The sequence below is a fragment of the Phlebotomus papatasi genome, chromosome 3 (assembly GCF_024763615.1).
Source record: "Phlebotomus papatasi isolate M1 chromosome 3, Ppap_2.1, whole genome shotgun sequence".
NCBI classification, from domain to species: Eukaryota; Metazoa; Arthropoda; class Insecta; order Diptera; family Psychodidae; genus Phlebotomus; species Phlebotomus papatasi.
The window spans coordinates 70,235,556-70,255,270 of record NC_077224.1 but is presented as its reverse complement, the minus strand read 5'-3'; the positions used below and the strand labels follow the sequence as shown (position 1 = coordinate 70,255,270).

At 31.7% G+C, this 19,715-nt stretch overlaps 1 protein-coding gene across 1 annotated transcript; it reads right to left on the bottom strand.

The window, feature by feature from the left end:
* Positions 1–7,468: 7,468 nt before the first annotated feature.
* On the bottom strand, positions 7,469–11,979 carry LOC129808176 (protein mab-21-like). The gene is made up of 2 exons (XM_055857942.1): positions 11,509–11,979; positions 7,469–8,543 (listed from the first exon to the last, which is right to left on the bottom strand). The coding sequence occupies exons 1-2, from the start codon at positions 11,763–11,765 to the stop codon at positions 7,649–7,651; spliced, it is 1,152 nt and encodes a 383-aa protein (XP_055713917.1). The 5' UTR covers positions 11,766–11,979; the 3' UTR covers positions 7,469–7,648.
* Between the last annotated feature and the right edge of the window lie 7,736 nt (positions 11,980–19,715).

Sequence of the window (19,715 nt, the reverse complement as noted above, 5' to 3'; positions counted from 1 at the left end):
TTGCAGTCCATTATAATGAAGATTTAATCACTGTTTCTACAGTCATGGGATCATTTATAAATTTCTGTTGTCGCCTTTGTTCGAAAGTTCATAAATATCCAACCGAAATATATGATCTTTCGAGACAAGTTGTCTATCTTTTTATATTTTAAAATTTCATACAGATTTTATTTTGAAATTAATAAACCATTTTTATATAGACAGTTCGGTATAATGACCCATAATGACCTTAAACTTCCCCAATTGGAGACAGACTCATACAATACTTAAGTTTCTAGATTGATTCGCAACATAATTGTGTTAACAGAATAAAGGAAATACGATTGTCCTATAGGTTATATTTAAATTATCATTTATACATATATCCGTAAAAGTTTTCATTACATTAGAAAGATACCCAATAAGCAAGACTTGGTCAGATCGGTAAATAAAGTTCGAAATTCTTGAATATGAGCAATTACGGTCAGGAGTATCCCGAGAAAAACATTTGAAGATCTGTTTTGAAACTTGTCTGTGAAAGTCAAAAAAAAGTTTACTTCTCAGTTCGTCCGCGTGGTGGCTGAAGTTCTTCCAGTTCGAATTTCGAAGTACTTCGAGTATCCACATTGTGTCAGTCTGCATTTCAGTATTTTTAAGATTCTTCTTACAAATATTCAATAACTCCTTTGGAAGCTTTCTAATTTTATATATTTTTCCAAGCTTCTGCAAAAATTTAATTTGCAAATTCGAAATTGATTTTGATTTCTTCGAACATCCACGTCATTTTGTGCAAAGAAATTTCTATCAACCTTTTATCGAACTCCAGCTGTGAGTACATCAAATTCGTCGAGCGTATTTCAATGATCTTTTGGTCAGATTTTCGAATCGATCAAAAAACGCCATTTACTGTCATCCAAGATAAAATCCGATCTTTTTCAATTTACTACAGGCTTATCAAACGGTAACCAAAAAGAGATTTTTCTCAAAATTGACACAAGCTTTTTTAGTTTTAGAGGTAGTCTAAACGATAATCTCGGCCATACATATTTATGACCGTAAAATTCGCAATTTTAATTTTTTAAGTTTAAAGTTCAACCAATTTTGACCTTATGTTTGGTCCCAAGCTAAAGGTCAAACAGTAAAAAATATCGACTTCTGCTCTTCGACGACCCTCACTCACTTCCCTCCGTCCCTTTCAAAACCCAAACTTTTTCAATGATTTTCAGATATGTTTCAAATGTAGCCTTAGACGAGCATTTCACCCATACATATCTATGATCGGAAAATGGCCATTTTATATTTAAAAATGTTCAAAATTTCAAGCGATTTGCGAAAATTGGGATTTTTTTTAAAAAGGTCTTGAAATTTCTTATTCGTTTATATCAGACACAATCAGCAATGAATTTGTGAAGCAATCGTATCATTGTTTTAAATTTCTAGACTAGAATATCTCTTTTTATTCGTGCTTAGGCATGTTACTAATATCAAAAACATTATAACATGCACACTTCTTAAATGATCTTCTGCTTTGGAATTGAGTTAAGATTTGTGAATCAATTTAAGCGGTAATAAACGTTTTACGGTAATGGACGTTTTGGCATCTCTTTTACTGTAAAAAAAATCTTCTGTTCATACTGAAAATGTACTAAAATTTCCTTTACAGAATTCTCAAAAATTAAGCGACAATCGTAGCAAGCTTCCATCGTAAAATAAATTACTAAGATTATCCTAGTATTTTTTCAACTCAAAATAAAATTTGAAAATTATGAAGTGAAAATTATTTCAAATTTCTTTAGTTGAATTCATAAACATTATGATAATCGTAGTAATTTTCTATCACAAAAAAATACTATGGCCAAACATTTTTTTACTGTTAGTTAAATTTTACCTCGATTTTGAAATTAGTCATTTCTGTCAAAACTTAATTGAAATTTAATTAATTTTTTTCTAAATATAATATTATGTGAAACATAAAAGGAGTTATCTTTCACAGTAAAGCACATTACTACGATTATCCAGTGTAACGACTTACGATAGTAACATGATTATAGTAGCAGAAAGTTTATTTTTCAACGGAATATTAAATTTTGTACTGATTATCGTTTGATTTTCCAATTTTTTGATTGAACTACAACGATTATTAATAATAGATTTCAATTAAAAAGTTTCAGCTCATTTTTCTATATTAACTAATTCTAAACGATAATCGTTGTAAAATTTAAATATCAGTTTAAAAAGTAAACTTGTTTCGATAATTGTTGGAAATTATTACTCTTTACTATTGCTGGAAGTATGTTACGATTATCGTGTTACGGGTTACTCTCTTTGGATACAAAAATCATAGTATTTTTTACTATGCGGCGTGATAACATTTCGTAAGAGATGAACCGCAGTACAAATTTTAAGATATTTGATAATATTATCAGATTTTAATTTTAAAATGGAGATGATCGAGCATTACCCTGGTATCATACTTAGTTCTTTTAAAATTTTAATATTTCGCTCCTTGGAAATTACAAGGGGTCAACTATTTTTTTTGGCGATTTTGAGATTTAATTGCACTTAGAAAGAGAATTTAATAAATTATCAGATGATAAAAATCATTAAATTTTGTTATTAGAAAAATTTTTCACAATTTTACTCTTTATAATTGCTTGCTTAATTTTGTTTAAAGTTAAGGGGCACAAAATAGATTTATCGTTCAATTTTTTGTGAAACAAGGGACTATCTCAAGCAAGTTAATCCCTTGTCATTCTAATTTTAGGAAAATTTGTGCATTATTTAGAATGAAAAGGGGCTAACTCATAAAAAAACATATTTTAAAAGGTAAAAATATGTATATTTCGATGTTTATATTAATTATCATAAATAGAAAAAAGAAATAAATTGTTTTTGTTCAGTCTTTGAACTGAGATAATTATTTACACAAAGTTAAATCTTTCATGCTGTCTCCTGAAAAATGGCTGAAAATGAGTTGGCTCCTTGTAATTTCCAAGGAGCGATTTGTAGTTTGATCTATTTATTGACATTAAGGTAGACTTAGCCCACAAAAAAATTGGTTCAAATTGACTTGAAATATAAAAATATGGCTTCACAAAATCAAATTTAAATACACATTTGAACGCATATTAGCGGCAATTTATGTGAATTTAATGATAAGTGTGATAACACAGTTAAATTGAAGCTTTATATGATCATCTAACACAGAAATTCTTTATATTCTTTTACTATACATATATATGTTTTCCACTCTTATTTTCCCCACTTTGCAATTTAACACTCCCATAAACATAATTACTGCCTTGTCATTAGTGGTAAAAAGGCGGAGTGAAATAATTTGCGAAATTAATTCAATTTCTTATGATACAAACAAGAGCCTATAAATCAATTTAATATGAGACAATCTCGTTTCGTGTTTCTTCTCTCTGGGCTAATTTTCCTGTTTGATATGGCGTTAAACTGGGCAATGCGGGAGAATAAAAGATTCTCCATCAGTTTTAAAATGGTTTTTTTTCCTGTAGGCTGCCTGCAATGGTAATTCTTTTCCTAAGTGGTACTCTCTGGAACTTGGACTTCACATTTGGCGCGTTCTTAAGGCATGTCTCTGACATGTGTTTATTGATTACCTCACCAGCATATTAAATAGTTCTTGACTGTTGTGTCGATGTTGATTCATTTGAACTACTCAATTCTCTGCATTGCTTTTCGTGTGAAATATTTTCAGGGCAGTGACAGGGATACTCTTGTCGGCAATTCTTGCAGCTCTTGCAGCTAAACTTTTTTTTGCAAATTTAATGTAGTTTTGAATAAAAATAAAAATGCAATATTGGCAATTTGATAACAAAGACAGACGATTTAATATATCACTTGTATGTTTTTTCTTTAGAAAACCTATACAATTTTCTCACTAGATTTTCAACTCATCTCACTAAGACAAGATCTTTCAGTACATAATAATCTATTACATATTTTAGCACTGTTTCAGTAACATTCTGATACGGGCAAATTCACCACTTGTGACCACCATGTCACCACTTTCCGCCATTTCCAAAATTCCAAGATAAAGAAGTATAAGGGAGTACAAGAGATACAGTGGCGGCCATAATAATAGAATCATCTCCGTAAAGACCACTATTTTACCTTTAGCATTTTTGTTTATTCCAAATCGTTGAAATAATTTTGATATAGAAATGTTCAAATAACTACCTTACGTCAAATAAGTATTGTTTTGGACGCAAGATGTCTCTATTTTTCATAGAATATATCAATAATGAAATTTGGTTTAAACAACACGATAAAACCATTTTCATTTAAATTAAAGAATGTGGTCTATAAATCGAATAAGTTTAAATAAAGCCATATTTAGAAACCATAAATAACAGTTTTCCATTTTTTTGGCCGAACTGAATTACACTTTTGACGTATTCTGTGTAAAATAGAGACCTTTAGCGGCCAAAACAACCCTTATTCTACGATTCTAATAATTTGAAGATTTCTACTTCAGAATTATAATAGGAAATTGGGAAAAATTACAAAAGTTAAAAATATAAGCTTTGGAAAGTGATTCTATTATTTTGGCCGCCACTGTATATTCTCTTTTCAGACAAACGATAATATGCAACGCACAATAAATTTTGTTTTGAGAACATGTTTTTGAAACTTCTTATGGGAGTGAGCGAGGTAACTAGATTTGCATCTTAGATCTCTTTCATTCTCATTAAAATTTGAAAATCATGTCTACAAAATAAAAGTTATTAATAACGCACAGTAAGTTTTGTTTCGAAAATATGTTTTCGAAATTGCCTATTAGTGTGAGAGCGGTGAGCGAGATGACTGGATGTACATTTAACTCAGCCCAGCGTACAATAACTTTTGTTATGTAAAAATGATTTGACATTTGAATGAAAGAGAATGAAATTAAGATCTGGTCATCTCGCTCACTCTCTCACAATAATTTTTCTTTAAAAAAAAAAGTATTTAACATTTAAAGAAAAATGAGTACAATCTAGTTCTAACCACCTGGATCACTCTCATGGATAGTTTCGAAAACATATTTGCAAAACGAAAATGATAGTGATAGTAAATGATAGTTTACCACCTGATAGTCAATACTAATGGATTTACTGCTCTTAGTTTATAATTCATTGACTTTTAAAAATATTGTTCAGAAAATTAAAAAAAAAATATGCTTATTTTTTTAAACATTTTTGCATTCCCTCATTGATATAAATAATATTTTTTATTGTTTGGAGGATAACTTTTACTGATTATTAATAATGATTTTTTTAACAAACCTTTACAAACAAATAATAGAAATAAGTTTTTAGTATTAGTTTTCTATGCATTTAACAAAAAAATTAACAAAGGTTTTTTCTATCAGATTTACTTATCAATTTATCAATCTTTCGTTAATTTTACATGCATTTGATATTCTTTTGATATGACTTATTGTAATTCATGCATTTTGGTTAGCATATCGGTGTTTTGATCAGCAATTGTTGTATCTTTCTGGTCACTTTAATCATCAATGTATAGTCTGTCACAGACTTCTGTGTATTAGGTGAGATTCTTAACAATCTCACCTACTATAATCCTAACAAAATTTCATGTCGTCCGATCGACCTCAAACTTGGCCAAAATGTGTTTCAGCACTTCCTGATCACGAATATATATGTGGCTATTTTACGTTCCCGGCCGGCCGGCCGCTCTTTGGAGCTTAATAGCTCCTAAACTAAAAAAGATATCGACTTGCGGTTTTCGGCAAAGGTTATATATCGGGTGAAAATTGCAACTTGGTGCATTGACCCCCCACCCCCCCACCCCTCCTTCCGCCATTTTGAAGACCCCCCTTTTTTTGTTTTCTCAATAGCTCCGCCCCTATGGCATCGAGCGGGCTTAAAATTTAGTATGTTATAGCTGGGCCTTAGGGCTTTCCATCAATACCAAACTTAAGGTCCCCCGACCCCCCTGACCCGAGCTATAAGGGCCCAAAAAAAATTTCTTAAAATGGCCATAACTCCGGTTCTAATTGTCAGAATTTAAAAAGTGAGGGCTTTTTGGAAAGCTCTCGTGAAATGCCACCTCCCCTTCTAACATCGCAAGTTCATAAAACCACCGCTAGGGGCGCTATTATTAAAAAGAAAATTTTTAAATCTTATAAGTTAAATAACTCAAAAATTCCATTGTGCATCGGGCTGAAATTTTAGTATGTTGTAGCCGTTGATTATACCTATCAAACAAAAAAAACCATAAGTCGATCTAAAACCCCTGACCCGAGCTATAAGGGGTCAAAGTTCGAACATTGACCGGCCTCTATCTCCGGTTCTAACTAACATAGCGACCTAAATTTTACCTTTTTGATTTCGTCTCGATGAGCACTTTCAGATGGAAGTTCAAAAATCCACCACAGATGGCGCTGTGATAGCGTCAAAATTCATCGAAATTCAAAGTCACTTTTCTCAAAAACGGCATTGTGCAAGTTAATGAAATTTTAGTATGTTGTAGTCCAGTCTAGGACGTTTCCAAAATGGTGCGTATGTGCGCTGTGGTTTCAATAGAACCGGAGATATGAGGGGTCAAAGTTCACAAAATTCAAAAAATCATATCTCCGGTTCTATGTGACCGATTTTGATGAATGAGGGCTTAAACGAAAGATCTCACCAAATGCTACAACTTTCTAGAATATTTGAACTTCGTGGGACCAACACCAGGGGCGCCACAGTCGAAAAACCAATTTCAATATCACATAACCTCAATTATCTCGACTGTCGCTGAACCGATTTTGATGATTACTTCGACATAATTGTAGAGGACATTTGTCTCTACATTTCGTCCATACATCATTTTTCGATCAGATTATGCAATCTGTCCGATTTTGTCGTTTAAGTGTGAAAAAATTGATTTTTCCCATAATAACGCTTTGAAATCACTCAGATGCCAATTTGACTGCCTCTACTCCACCAAGACACTTAAAATAGGGTTTTAAATGGAAAGTCTCTCAAAATACAACAATTCTTTGATATAGTTGAAGTTCAACAAATGACTACTTGGGGAACTCTGGATGAAAAAACGAGTTAAGAAACAAAAAACCTCGCTTATCTTGGCTTCTGAGTAATCGATGAGATCATGTTCTATGGAAAAATTATAGAGAACATTCTGGTCTACATTTCACCCATATATTACTTTTGTGCCAGTTCATCCAAATCCTTGATATTTTGGTTTAAATACAAAATTTGTATAATTTCACGAATTTGATTCAAGGTAACTGAATGGCGTCTCCCAACTTCAGCTCCAAATCGAATTTGCATGCACTCCGAGTTAGCTCACGTTAAGAATCTCACCTACATAAGCCGGTTAGGATTATCTGTCCCTTTACATACATATTGTGATAAAAATGTCGGATAGATGAAGAGTAAGTTACGACGATTGTTGATCTAAATGACGATATGTTAAACGCAATTACAAAACAAAGTTACTATGCCTTCAATGGTTGGCAGAGATTTTCTATTTATTCAAATCAATAAATCCATTCAAAATAGATTATTTCATTTTAATGTAAATTTTGGAAATGTCGAAAGGGGTGAATCTACCCTATCATCTATTCCTAATTAGACGTTAGGAAAATTTTTAAATAAATTTACTGAAAGATTCTTTGTTTGAAATAGGACTTTCAAAGATTCTCGAATGCAAAGCTATTAGTTAGCATCTCTCTAAGTAACTTCCAGATCTCTTTAGCTGCATTTTCCATGGAAGTTGGGGATTTCCCTTTGAAAAGATTGAGACTTGGTAGAAAATAGTGCGGACATCGTCGGCACTGTAGACAGGAGATTAACTGCAGTAAGATCCCATTGATTCTATCAGCTAGGCAAGTATCATCCCATTCGTGTTCCTGTGGATGCTTTTCGCATTCATAAAGAAGTAAAGTTTTCATATGATATGATGTTATGGGTTCTCCAGGTAAATCCAAATGCCTGTCCCTCAGTGTTTTGAGGATACTCAAACACTTCTTCCTGCATCCGCCATATAGAAGCCTATTTTCTGCCTCACGAAAGTTCATCACCCAAGCATCCCCTTCCATAGCATTGTTTTTATTCTGAAGTGCTGCGCACTCCTTCGACAATAAATCAAATCCTTCCGTTTTCACTTCGGCCACGATATTTGGATGAGGCCAAGGTATTCCTGGTAGTGGCCAATGTGATGCCGATCTTGGCCAGATGCCTGAACATTTGAATGCCGGGGTAATTTGAACAAAATACCGCTCACGTATCTTTAGCTTCACTTCTGACACATCCGCCATGAGCTTTACGATGTCCCTGTAGCAAGATTTGTCGCATGCCTGAGCCACGAGAGTCTGAAAACGAGAACGGATTTTTCTCGATGACAGATACCCAGAGGCTGTGATGAATTCAACCCAGAGCGACATGGACCGCTTGCGGCCATCACTGAGCTTAAGCACTGCACATCCCGGAAGTGTTCCATCATCCACAAAATTGAAGACACCCATCTGATTAAGATAGAGCACTATTTCGAACTCATACGGCGAGATGACCTCCAAGCCTTCATACCTGCAGAGAAGTAAATCAATAAATTGGTGGAGATGCGCAGAATTTTCTTTTTATCACTCCACTGCAGGAGTGTTTAGGTTAAATGCTTGGGTTTGTACAAGTTCTTTCGTATTTTATATCAGTGCTCCTCTATAAGGCTTAAAAAGAAAAGAAAATGGCGGATTTCATATTTTTCATTTTAGATTCTCTTTTTTTTATTTCTGGCTGATGATTTTATAAATTCTGAAAAATTTAGTATCTTTGGAAAGGCCTTCAAATTCCTCAGAACCTAGACATATCTTTGAGGACAAAAGAAAAGCTCCCTATGTAGAAGTTTTGAATTCAATTTGTTCATCAAACTAGCATTATGGTGCTATTCCAATGAGAATTGAATATTTTCCAGCGTATTACTGTACTCAAGTGCTTCTGACTTTTCATGTGGTGGTTCCTGTCACGACTGTTTAGTGGTTTTAGAACACGGTGAGGACTGAAAAAACAATCGAGACATGAACCACCACAAAGAACAGTTAATAATGCAGAAGCACTTGAGAACAGTATAGTACTCAAAAAAACATTTTCATATTTTTCATTGAAATAGAATCATTATGCAATAAAAAAATTGATGTAAAACAATTAGAAATCGATGAAAATCGTATTAAATTAAATGACAATTGGTCGATTTCTTCGTCCTTAGTAACAGATTTACGTATGAAGAACACAGGAAAGCATTCCTATTAAGAGATAGTGCTCGCAAACAGTTTAATCCACTCCAAAGGTACTCCAAATTAAAATAGAACGATTCTAGTATTGATAGAAAAGTTTTGAAATTCCTTATAATTTTTTTTCGAAAAATACAAAACTTTCAAGTTCTTAAAACAAAACCGAAAATTAAATAAATAATAAAAAAATCGATAAAATTACAAAAAAATCAAAATCTATCAAAAAACAATAAAAATTGAGCAATAGAATGTCGTTTAATATAAATATAATAAAATACCAGAAAAGCTAGGATTATAAAAACCTGTAAAACTAAAACGCTGTGCCTTGTACCACTTTAGAATTTCCAAATGCTTGAAATACAATCTAAAATTCAAATTTGTATTATATATATCATTCTAGTTTGCTACAATCCCAATTTGCAATGAAGGAATCGCACTTTTATAACTTGATTTAGGCTTATCGCTGATTTTATCATTAGGGGAGATTGGGGCAAAAAGTTACAAAAAGGATATTTTATTATTTTATAATCTACCCGAGAGTCCCCGAATTTTCTAATTAGCGCAGTTTTATAGAAAATTTACCGCTCTGCAACTTTGTGAAAGTCATTTTCCTCTATTTTGCAAGGAAATACATTTATCGAGCTGTTTTCTAAAAGATAGTTTTGTGACCATTCACAAAAGTTCTGAGGCAAATAGTACCAGGCATGGGATATTATCACAATTTGATTTGCTTTATAATGGGCTTCTGTAAATTAAAAAAAACCTAGACAACATATTTTCATAGGAAATTTATTCATCTACACCTTTGCAAAACATCGTTTCCTCTAACTGAACGAGAAAAGCTCTTTTTAAGCTAATTTTAGAAAAACAAACAAAAGACTGCAAATCGTTTGACCAATGCAAACAAAAAGCGGCAAGACATAGTAATAATGTTTCTTTTCGCCGTGAGACATCAGAAATTGCTTCAGTTTTTCTTACTTTTTGCTCCTTATGTTTTGTTACTTTTTACCCCAAGTGGTCATTTTTAATAAAAGGAATTCCTGGAGATAAGAATATTTCTAAAATTCTAAATAGATAACGGCTTCATATTCAAAGAATCCAAATCATTTAGGAAATATTCACCAGCAGTGCATCAATTTTGAAAATAAAATAGGTATAAAATGATATCTGCCGTAAGGAAATTATTTCAAAAATAGGGCTAAAAATTTCAATATTTTTTATTTTCTAAATTCCTTGTTCGAATTCTAAGAAACTTACGACATTGAAGAAGGTCAACGGAGGCTATCTGTGGAAAAAATTTTAAGTTGCTCTCTTTTTCATCTTTGATGATATTGAATTTTGAAATTTTCCATTTGTGACTTTTTGCCCCAGTCTCCCCTATATTAAGCAGTCATTTTTTATTTTTAAATTAGTTTTATTTTTGTTTAATAGATTTATTGTGCGATGAAAGAAAAAAATCTTTTCTTTTGTTTCGTTTCCTTCCTTTTATAACCCTTTATACTGAAGTCTTAGATCTTGAGAAATATTTTGACCAATCTCTGATAGGGTCGAAGGAACACCTCTTCGACAGGAAACCCCTATTGACACTTTCCTCAAAATGATGATTTTTTTTTATTTATCTGGTAAAATGCAAGTAATATGATGTTTTTTTCCAGTAATGTAGCTTTTCTTATAAAAAGAGATGTTCAAATTTCATATCCTAAATCGGTACTGAAAGTGTCAATAAGTATGGCGTGATAAATTCTTAAAGTGTCAATAGGTGTCCCTTTCACCCTACATAAAATGAGCTCTTAAAAAAAAACCAAGACATAATAAATAACCAAAAACATTATTTCCACAAAGTTTAACACATTTTTTTATCTTATAAAATAAACAGTGATCAACTACATAACAATCTAATTTATTTTCTTCTCCTCTTATCAAGGTTTTATACTAAACCTATACCAAAAGATTATTTCTAAAGTTTTCGTCAGAATATAAAATAATTATATCCAAAAACTCTTACCCAAAGAAAAGGTAACGAATTATAAACCAAATTATCATTTTAAAGAGACTGATGTTAACAATTGGCAAAAGAAAATCAAAAATAAACTTTCTATTATTCTTGGATTGTCAAAAAGGTATCTATTCTATATATCAGTGTAGTATCTACGAGACTGAATATTAAATATATTAAATTGGGTTTTCAATCATATAGTAAATATATTTTGGGAAGAACTTATCTTATTAAACGTATTGGTAATAATGATTTTTTTTTGATTTTGTACCTTCCATTATACTCAGCTAAGCTGGAAATGAATCTTGGCTCTTGAATTTCCACTTCTCTAAGAATATCCTGGACAATTTTGCAAATCTCAAAAATGGTCTTGCTCAGTTGCACCATCCGACACTGAACTCGCTCCGTGCAGAATTTATTGATTTGATAAACCAATTTTGACTGTGGAGCCACCATATCTGGAGGAACCAACATTTCTGGAGCTTTATCACCGACCAAATTATTATCAACACATGACCACCCTTCCATACACCACTAAATATTTCCCAAAAACTTATTCCTAAACTTTCATTCTTGCACAGATGCGAACACTCTGCACCTTCGCGGATTTCTGCAGGCTCCTGATCAAAATGCGAAAATTTGTGCGCCGGGAATATGTTCGTCACAAACTGCAGAGATTTCAATCGAATTTATGGGCAACGAAGCATCGCGAAGACGGGAAGAGAGTCACTCATTCCGCAACACAACATGGGAATGTTGCCCTGATCCGATGCGAGAGAATACGATTAAGGTGAAAAGAGAAGATTTTCCGATACTCTTCAAGAGCAATATTGGATGTTTCGCAGGAAGACTTACTGTGGAACTTTGCTTCATATCGTGGTCTCCCTCTAACCAAGATGACAAGAGAATATGGGCGGTATCGCCAGGAGATCCGCCTTTCAAACTAGCCATCTCACTTCACCGGCAAAATAAACGACGGGTGCAAATTGAATGCTGAGCGTTGGACTGCGCACTGAGTTCTGGTTCCAGAAGAGAAAATCAATATAGAGGGTCTCGTTGCCTTCCAGGGGGACGTAATTCCTCTAAAATTTATCACATTTGAGGGAGATTTTCAACCCAAATGATAAAACATGGCGCTTTAACTTTTGACTTTTCATTCGCAAGGGTTTAATTTGATTAGTTCTTTCGGTTCCATTCCAGATAAAAATGAAAATTAGTATAATTACAATGGTTTACATAATATTGTTGTTAATCGAACTTGTATTGTAATACAATAAATATAATTATAGGAATTTAGGGATTTAACCTTTATACGTTTTTTCCAATTGGAAAAATGCTGTACAACTCGTGTAAATGTTTTTGAGCCTTGAAGATATCGCTAAACAAATCTTAAGCTCCATTTGATTCAATAAGTCAAAATTCGAATTTATCTCTAAAATAAAATGTAGGGGATATAGGGGCAATATAACCAGCAAATGAATTTTCCCATTTTCTGGGTATAATTTTTAATAAAACAGGATCAATAGGGGAAAGCGCGTTACCTTCGGACGATTTATGCTTCGCACAAATTATTTTTTCCAATGTGTTATAAATGAATTTGGCCCATTATAATAATATATTTTAATAGCTAGTCCAATGCCTCAAATTTTCAGAAAAGAGATATGGATGATATTCATAAGGAACATAGAGAAAAAATTGGATTGTGCGAAGCTTAAGTTGTCCGAAGGTAGCGCGCTTTCCCCTACTGATTTTTTTTAGAGAATTCTGGAATAGATTCATAGGAGTTTGCGTAAGAGAGTATATATTATGAGACGAATTAAGGACATCCCATACTGCCTAATTTAACAACAGTGCTAAGGCATTCTCTTAAGAGTTTAAAAATTTGTACAACTAAATACGATTACTTGTTCTCTTAACCATAATTTTCAACTTTTCAATTTTGTTTTTTATTGTTAAAAGTCAAAGAAAAGCATTGCAACAATTCGCTTTTTTTAATTGTTATTGGAACAGATGTCAAATGGAAAAGCTTAATAACTTCCGGTCTTTACGGACCCCCATAGAAATATTTCTAGTGATGGTTCTTATCTTTTTCGTAGCATCTGGAGCACCTATATTTTTTTTTTGGATGTTTTATGTATGTAAAATTTGTTTTATGTAAATATTACTCCCAAATGACCAAAAAAGTTTGATATCGGTTTTTCAATGCTGAAGTTAAACCAATCTGAAGAGCCTGTTTCTCAATTGATTTGATTAAACCTGGATTTTTTGGAAGGCTTTGAAATCTCCAATTCGATTGCATAAATCTCAATCTGTATTGTATCGGTAAAGTATCCGTAAATAATTTATGTTACGTAAATATTAAAAAAATACAAAGGGTATAATTAATGGGTATTTTGATTAAAAGATCAATAGAATTTGTAGTAAATCCTATTAACTTTAACCCTTTAAGGACGAATGGGACACCGGTCCGGTGTCCTCTTCTTAGAGGACAAAATAACTTTCTATAAACAAAAAAATTGTTTTCGTTTTTGGGACACCGGTGTCCCACTCGTCCTCAAAGGGTTAAGTTTGTTTATTTTTAAACATTTTTTCATCTTATACAGAATATTTGTAAAGTATTGTTTGATTTATCTTTTTAATATATTTTTTAAAAGAAATATAGACAAGGCGTCAGTAAAACCAGAATTTGTCGTAACTTTCTTTTCACAACTTTTCCGAAGACAAAATATTTTTAGTTCAGTTTTATTATTATTAAAAGTAAGCCCTGAATGAGATTTCTTTGAAACAAAAAAATATCAGTAGGGGAGACCGGGGAGGTTTGGGACAGGCGTAGTGTGGGACAAGGCGATTTTTCCATTATTTTTTTTTTTTTTGAAATAAATGGGATTTAACCATTTCTCAATCGTAGGCAATATTAAGATGTACCTTAACTAAAAGAATGAACATCCTCAGTTTTATTGTTTTATTTCTATGAACACTTTTTTAAAAATTAATAAAAATTGTATATTTTGACATCTCAGTTTTCCTCTTTGTATTTTATATCAGCGATATATAATCAAAACTTTTTTATCTCATTAGGTAGCAGTGTAATCTGGGAACATATTTTTATAAAAGTTTTAGAGATTATACGGTCTTGTTTTTTACATAAAGGTTTTAAATACCAAAATTACACGCGGGGATGTTTGGGACACCTGATTGGGGATGAATGGGACGTTGATTTTCGACAAGATTGTAGGTAGCATGCAATTCTTTATAGCCAAAATGGAGAGTAACGTCCACTTTCTACTGGAAATCACCCACATGTGCAAACTTTACCAGTGGATTAGATGTCTCTAACTACAGAGACTATTAAACCATCATTGTTTTGGGAATCAATAATTTCTTCTCCAGAGAGAATATTTGATTTTTGCCTAATCTCGTTAAAAACTATTTTCTCGAGAATTTCTCGAGCAATATCCTCTACAATTCGAACAATTTCTCCATAAAAGGCAAGGCGAGAGCTTATTCAGAGAAATAAGGAAAAAACAGGTACCATGAAGTTGTCGTAAAATCAAACAGGAATCCGTCAATGAGTTTAAAACTAAGTTACAAGAAAATCTACTCGCCTGAGGAGTTTGATGATCATGATTGCAATATTTAGAATAAAAAAGCAAGAAAATGTAGATGAAAAATAATAAGAAAATACTTTAAATAATTGATTGACAATAAATGATTCTACTGTACAAATAAAATTTTTATTAATTTCTAAGTATGAAATAAAAATAAAACGTATTTATTTCTGTTAGAAATATTTTTAATCTAGTATTTAAAATTAAGTAACGTGTTCCAATAATGCAAATTATGCGAGAAAAACGCGTCCCAAACATCCCCTTTTGCATCCCATACTGCCCCACATCGGGGAGGTTTGGGACAAAGCATCAAGTTAAATGTTTTATCTTCTACAAGAAAACTCAGTTGTTTTCCAAGTTCTATCGAGTACTTTTTATAAAGTCAATACCCATAAGTATCCTATAGACCGCATTAAAATGTAATGCATTATCGTGATTTTTAGGAATAGTGTCTCAAAGTCAAAACATGAAAAAGTGTCCCAAACCTCCCCAGTCTCCCCTATCAATTGCAATCCGACTGCGTGTGTCTATAGTCTAATCTCGTTTAGCTTAAATGCAAACGTACTTAAGATTCCTTGTAAACTAAATTTGAGTGTTTAATAAATATAGAATATCTTAAATTATATAAAGAATAATTTTCCTTTAGAGAATTATATCATAAACAAGTTTACTTAGTTTTGGAAGATTCCTTTATTCCAACTTACAAATATTGTTCTATTTGCAAGATATTCTGTAAATTTAGGAATACTTTCATTGACCAATTTCCTATTTCTCTCCAAAAATGTATGAAAACATATTATACAATCCATTGGTATCATTTTAATTATAATATATATTTTTTAATTTTTTTGTCGATTTACGATATAAGATTTTTATTAAAGAAAAATGGGCAAAGTAAAGTGCCCTCGAGTCGACCGGTTCCTCGAATCGACCGGTGGTCAATATTTGAATGTTTTAATCGTGAATTTTTATAAAATTGTCACTGATTCGTATTTGGAATAATTGACCTATTAATGTTAGATCATACGCCAAATATTAGTGCAAATTTAAATAAATTGAATAAATAACTTTACCGGTCGAATTGAGCAACAGGTCGACTTGAGGGCATTTTACCTTAATTGAATGAATTTTGCTTTAATTGATGTCAAATTTTCAAGACGGATGAAATCTTTGAATGTATATATTTGGTAATAATTCATAAATTTCCATTACTTGAAGACTTTAAAGAATATTGTAACCAAATTTAAAATTAGAAGTAACATAAAACCAAAAAGTTTCATTATTACCCTATAAAACTTGGTAACTAGTTCTTTGAGGCTAAGAACTCAAAGAAATAATCATTTAAAATTGAAATATTTTAGTTGGGAATACAATTTTGAAATTAAAGACCTGGGATGTATGATAACTTATTTTCGATACTATTGACTGTCTATTCTGAAAAATATAAACGATAGCAGGACTTCCTGTAACTAATACAGGTATTTATAAACAGTCACATCCTTTTAAGAATGGCACAATGAATGGCTCAGCAATGTGTAAAAAGTCGACATTCACTTAATCTAACCGAAATAGATTTATCGATACTATCGATTCAATAGTGTTGAAAAGTTATCATTTCACCCCAGATTTTTTTCAAAATTGAATATATTTATACCTTGTGTAAAAATTAATAAAATGATATAACATTCAGAATTAAAATATAAATTATTAGCCGTATTTTAACTTTGTAATTATTCATATATTCGTACACGAAATTATGAAATATACTTATAATCGGACACAAAACTAGATACTTTTCATTTCTTAAATCTTATCATTTTTTGTTTTTAATTTGTGAATTACAGTAGAAAAAATAAACACCTTAGATGATTTTTTTTCAAAATTTAGCTTGAAATGGAAAATCAATGCGGAAATTAAATTGTTTTCTTTAATCTTTTATTGCATATTCACTCATTCATAGATGTTTAAGTGAGATAAATTAATTCCCTTTTGTATGCTATCAACCATTAAAATCTGCTTTTCTGCTGCACTCAACGACGGAAGTATGAGTTCAATTATTCAATTAAGACGCCACAAATCTCTTTTCCAACACGTGAATTCGTTTAGGATTTTCTTGCAACTCTGCCTCTCTCGTGACATTTAAATCTATTTTGAGCATATCCCTTCTTGTTTTAGAGAAAAGATTTCAAATAAGTCCACAACGGTGAAGATTCACTTTCATAAATTCCTCTTTGTCATCTAAATGGATAATTTTATGATCATCCCATACAATAAATGTTAATTGAATAATTTTGTGGTATTCACCTATCGCCATACATCTTACCAGAAATATCATTTTGCTCTTAAATAATTTCCCCTTTACTCATTCCTGCATCTTGAACCGCCTTCCAAATAAAGCACGTGGATTAAACTTAAGCCATGGATTTGGGTTTTTATGTCTCCAATGATCTTTTACAGTAATTAAGATCACATCTCAGCTCGTTACTCATTTAGATCAATTGTCTCTTTGGTAGATGAAGAGCATGAAGAGTGGGTCGCTTAATTTCATTAAATTCTAATTCACTTGTGATGACCGGAAATCTGCAAGCACCCTCTCATTGAGAAAACGAGCAGATCCGTGAAATGGAATTAGGCAATCCTTCCACCCCTATTTATTGCAGCGACTGGTCTGTCTCACTGAATTTGTCTCGGAATTATGTACTTCAATCACCCATTTCTATCTCATTATCCCTTTTCCATTACCCCTACAATGAAATTTTCCCTCGAGCATTTTTCCACCCTATTCAGTGAAAATATTTATGCAGAAGCACTGCCCATTGTGTGATTTTCACACAAACATTCAATAAACTGGTGCTTGAAAAACGCGATAGGGCACACACTTCCTGTGGGTACAAATTTTTAAGGATTAGCAATTATTGAAAGAAAAAATGACTTTGGAATGTAGGTAAATTCAGGGGAAAAATTATTTATTTGGCACCAAGAAGGGTTCGAATTATATTATTTTTACACATTAAGTTATACCAAATAATAAATAATTAATAGAAAATTAAATTTGATCAGCATAAAATCGAATTTCAGATTAAAAATTTGATCAATAAAATGACTTCGGCATATTTTTTAGATGAGGAAAACTTCGTGATATTAAAATTCACATCCTTTTCTCTTTCCAACGTTTGACATGTCAAACTTACTCTTTCTCAGATAAAACTAGATTGAATTAAATGGAACTTGGCATAATGTTCTAAAAGAGACGATGAAAAATGCAAAAGAATGGGATAGACAAATGAAAACCCACCGAGAAAGAAGGGGAAGTGAATTTTGATTTCATGGAATTTTCCTGATCTAAAAGGTGTGAAGAAGAATTAAAGATTAATTTAACTAGATTTAATAACATGTAGCTGAAAATTTTAGGTTTTATTCATTAAAATTGTAATAAAAATAGACTCATATACATTATTTTAAATTTTGTTTCTATTGCGTCTGATATATCTGTTGGAACAGAGAAATTTCATGAAATAAAAATTCATATCTCTCGCTTCTTTAAACGTTTTTGGTAATATCTATCTTACTCTTTCGCATATATACTTATTCTGATGAACATTACATTAAATTCAATTTATAGTGCAGTCCAATTGTGAGTGCGAAAATGTGGAAAAGGTAAACGAAATTGTTAAAAAAAAATTGGCCTTGATTTTTAATTTCATGACATTTATCCTGATCTAAAAGAAATGTCAGAAGTATAAAAAAATTCAATTTGGTTAATTCAAAATTCAATTTTGATCAGTAAAAAGTTTAAATCTCTACTAAATGGTTCTACTTTCCAATTTACCTCAAATATTATTTGAAGCAAAGTGGTGAAGATTTTGGTTAATTGCACAGAACAGAATTGACACAAAGGGCTTGACAATGGGTTTCGAAAATTTTATAATGTCGCGACATTACTTGTATAAAAATATAATTAATTTAATATAAATGATAGAAAGAGAATGAGTAAAAGTGTAAAAGCAGGAAAAGTGCATCCTAAAAATTTAAGCATTGTGGCACTAATTACAATTAGGGGGAAGTGAGGCACCTTTGAAATTGGTACCTATTTTTAAATAAAATTGAGCCTTATCGTGATATAATTTAGTTGCACAAACAGATTGAGAATCTAAAATATATCTCGATTAGTCTAAATTTTATTTAAAAATAGGTGAAAAATCCCAATTTCAACGGTGCCCCATTTTCAAAGGTGCTCCGCTTCCCCCTAGGCCTAATTACAATTAGACGTTTTTGTTTTACAAATGTAAGTTCTTAAAAAAGATGTTTTTTTTTTGTATAAGATAATCTATAAAATCTTAGAATTTATTTCACTAACAAAGACTATAATTTACATTTAAATAATGACAATTAAATTCTCTTCAAACGACAATACAGAACAAAAAAATCCAGAGCCTACGGCTAACTTTATGTCAAGAGAATGGGAATCTTTTCGTTCACAAGCCTTTATATGCAAGCATTATTGCTGATTTTTTAAAATCTAATGGATCATCTGTCTCTTACATTTAATTTTAAGGCAAAATTTTCCCATGAATCTTGCCTGACAAGAAATTAAAGGATTTAATTTAAAATATATGGGTAAACCTAGGTCTAAAAGCGGTGGTCGTACTTTTCTGTTAAAGTACACGTAGCAGGTCAGAGTATTGAACATGTTCCACAGTTCATAGAAGTCGTGTTCAACTTCGACTGTATAGTATGATTTGTGGATCTTCGATAATCGAAATGCTTTTTTAGTAGAGTATAAATGGCAAACGAAGTTCTCTCGATATGCGAACGTTTAAATCTTTGTTTACGGATTTTGAACACGTGATAATCGAAAGAATCACACCTT

Excerpts from the sequence above, each read along its gene's own strand:
- LOC129808176 (XM_055857942.1), bottom strand. The coding sequence starts at position 11,765 with ATGGAAGGGTGGTCATGTGTTGATAATAATTTGGTCGGTGATAAAGCT. Across the intron at positions 8,544-11,508 it reads TTAGCTGAGTATAATGGAAG|GTATGAAGGCTTGGAGGTCA; the intron begins GTACAAAATCAA and ends ACTTCTCTGCAG.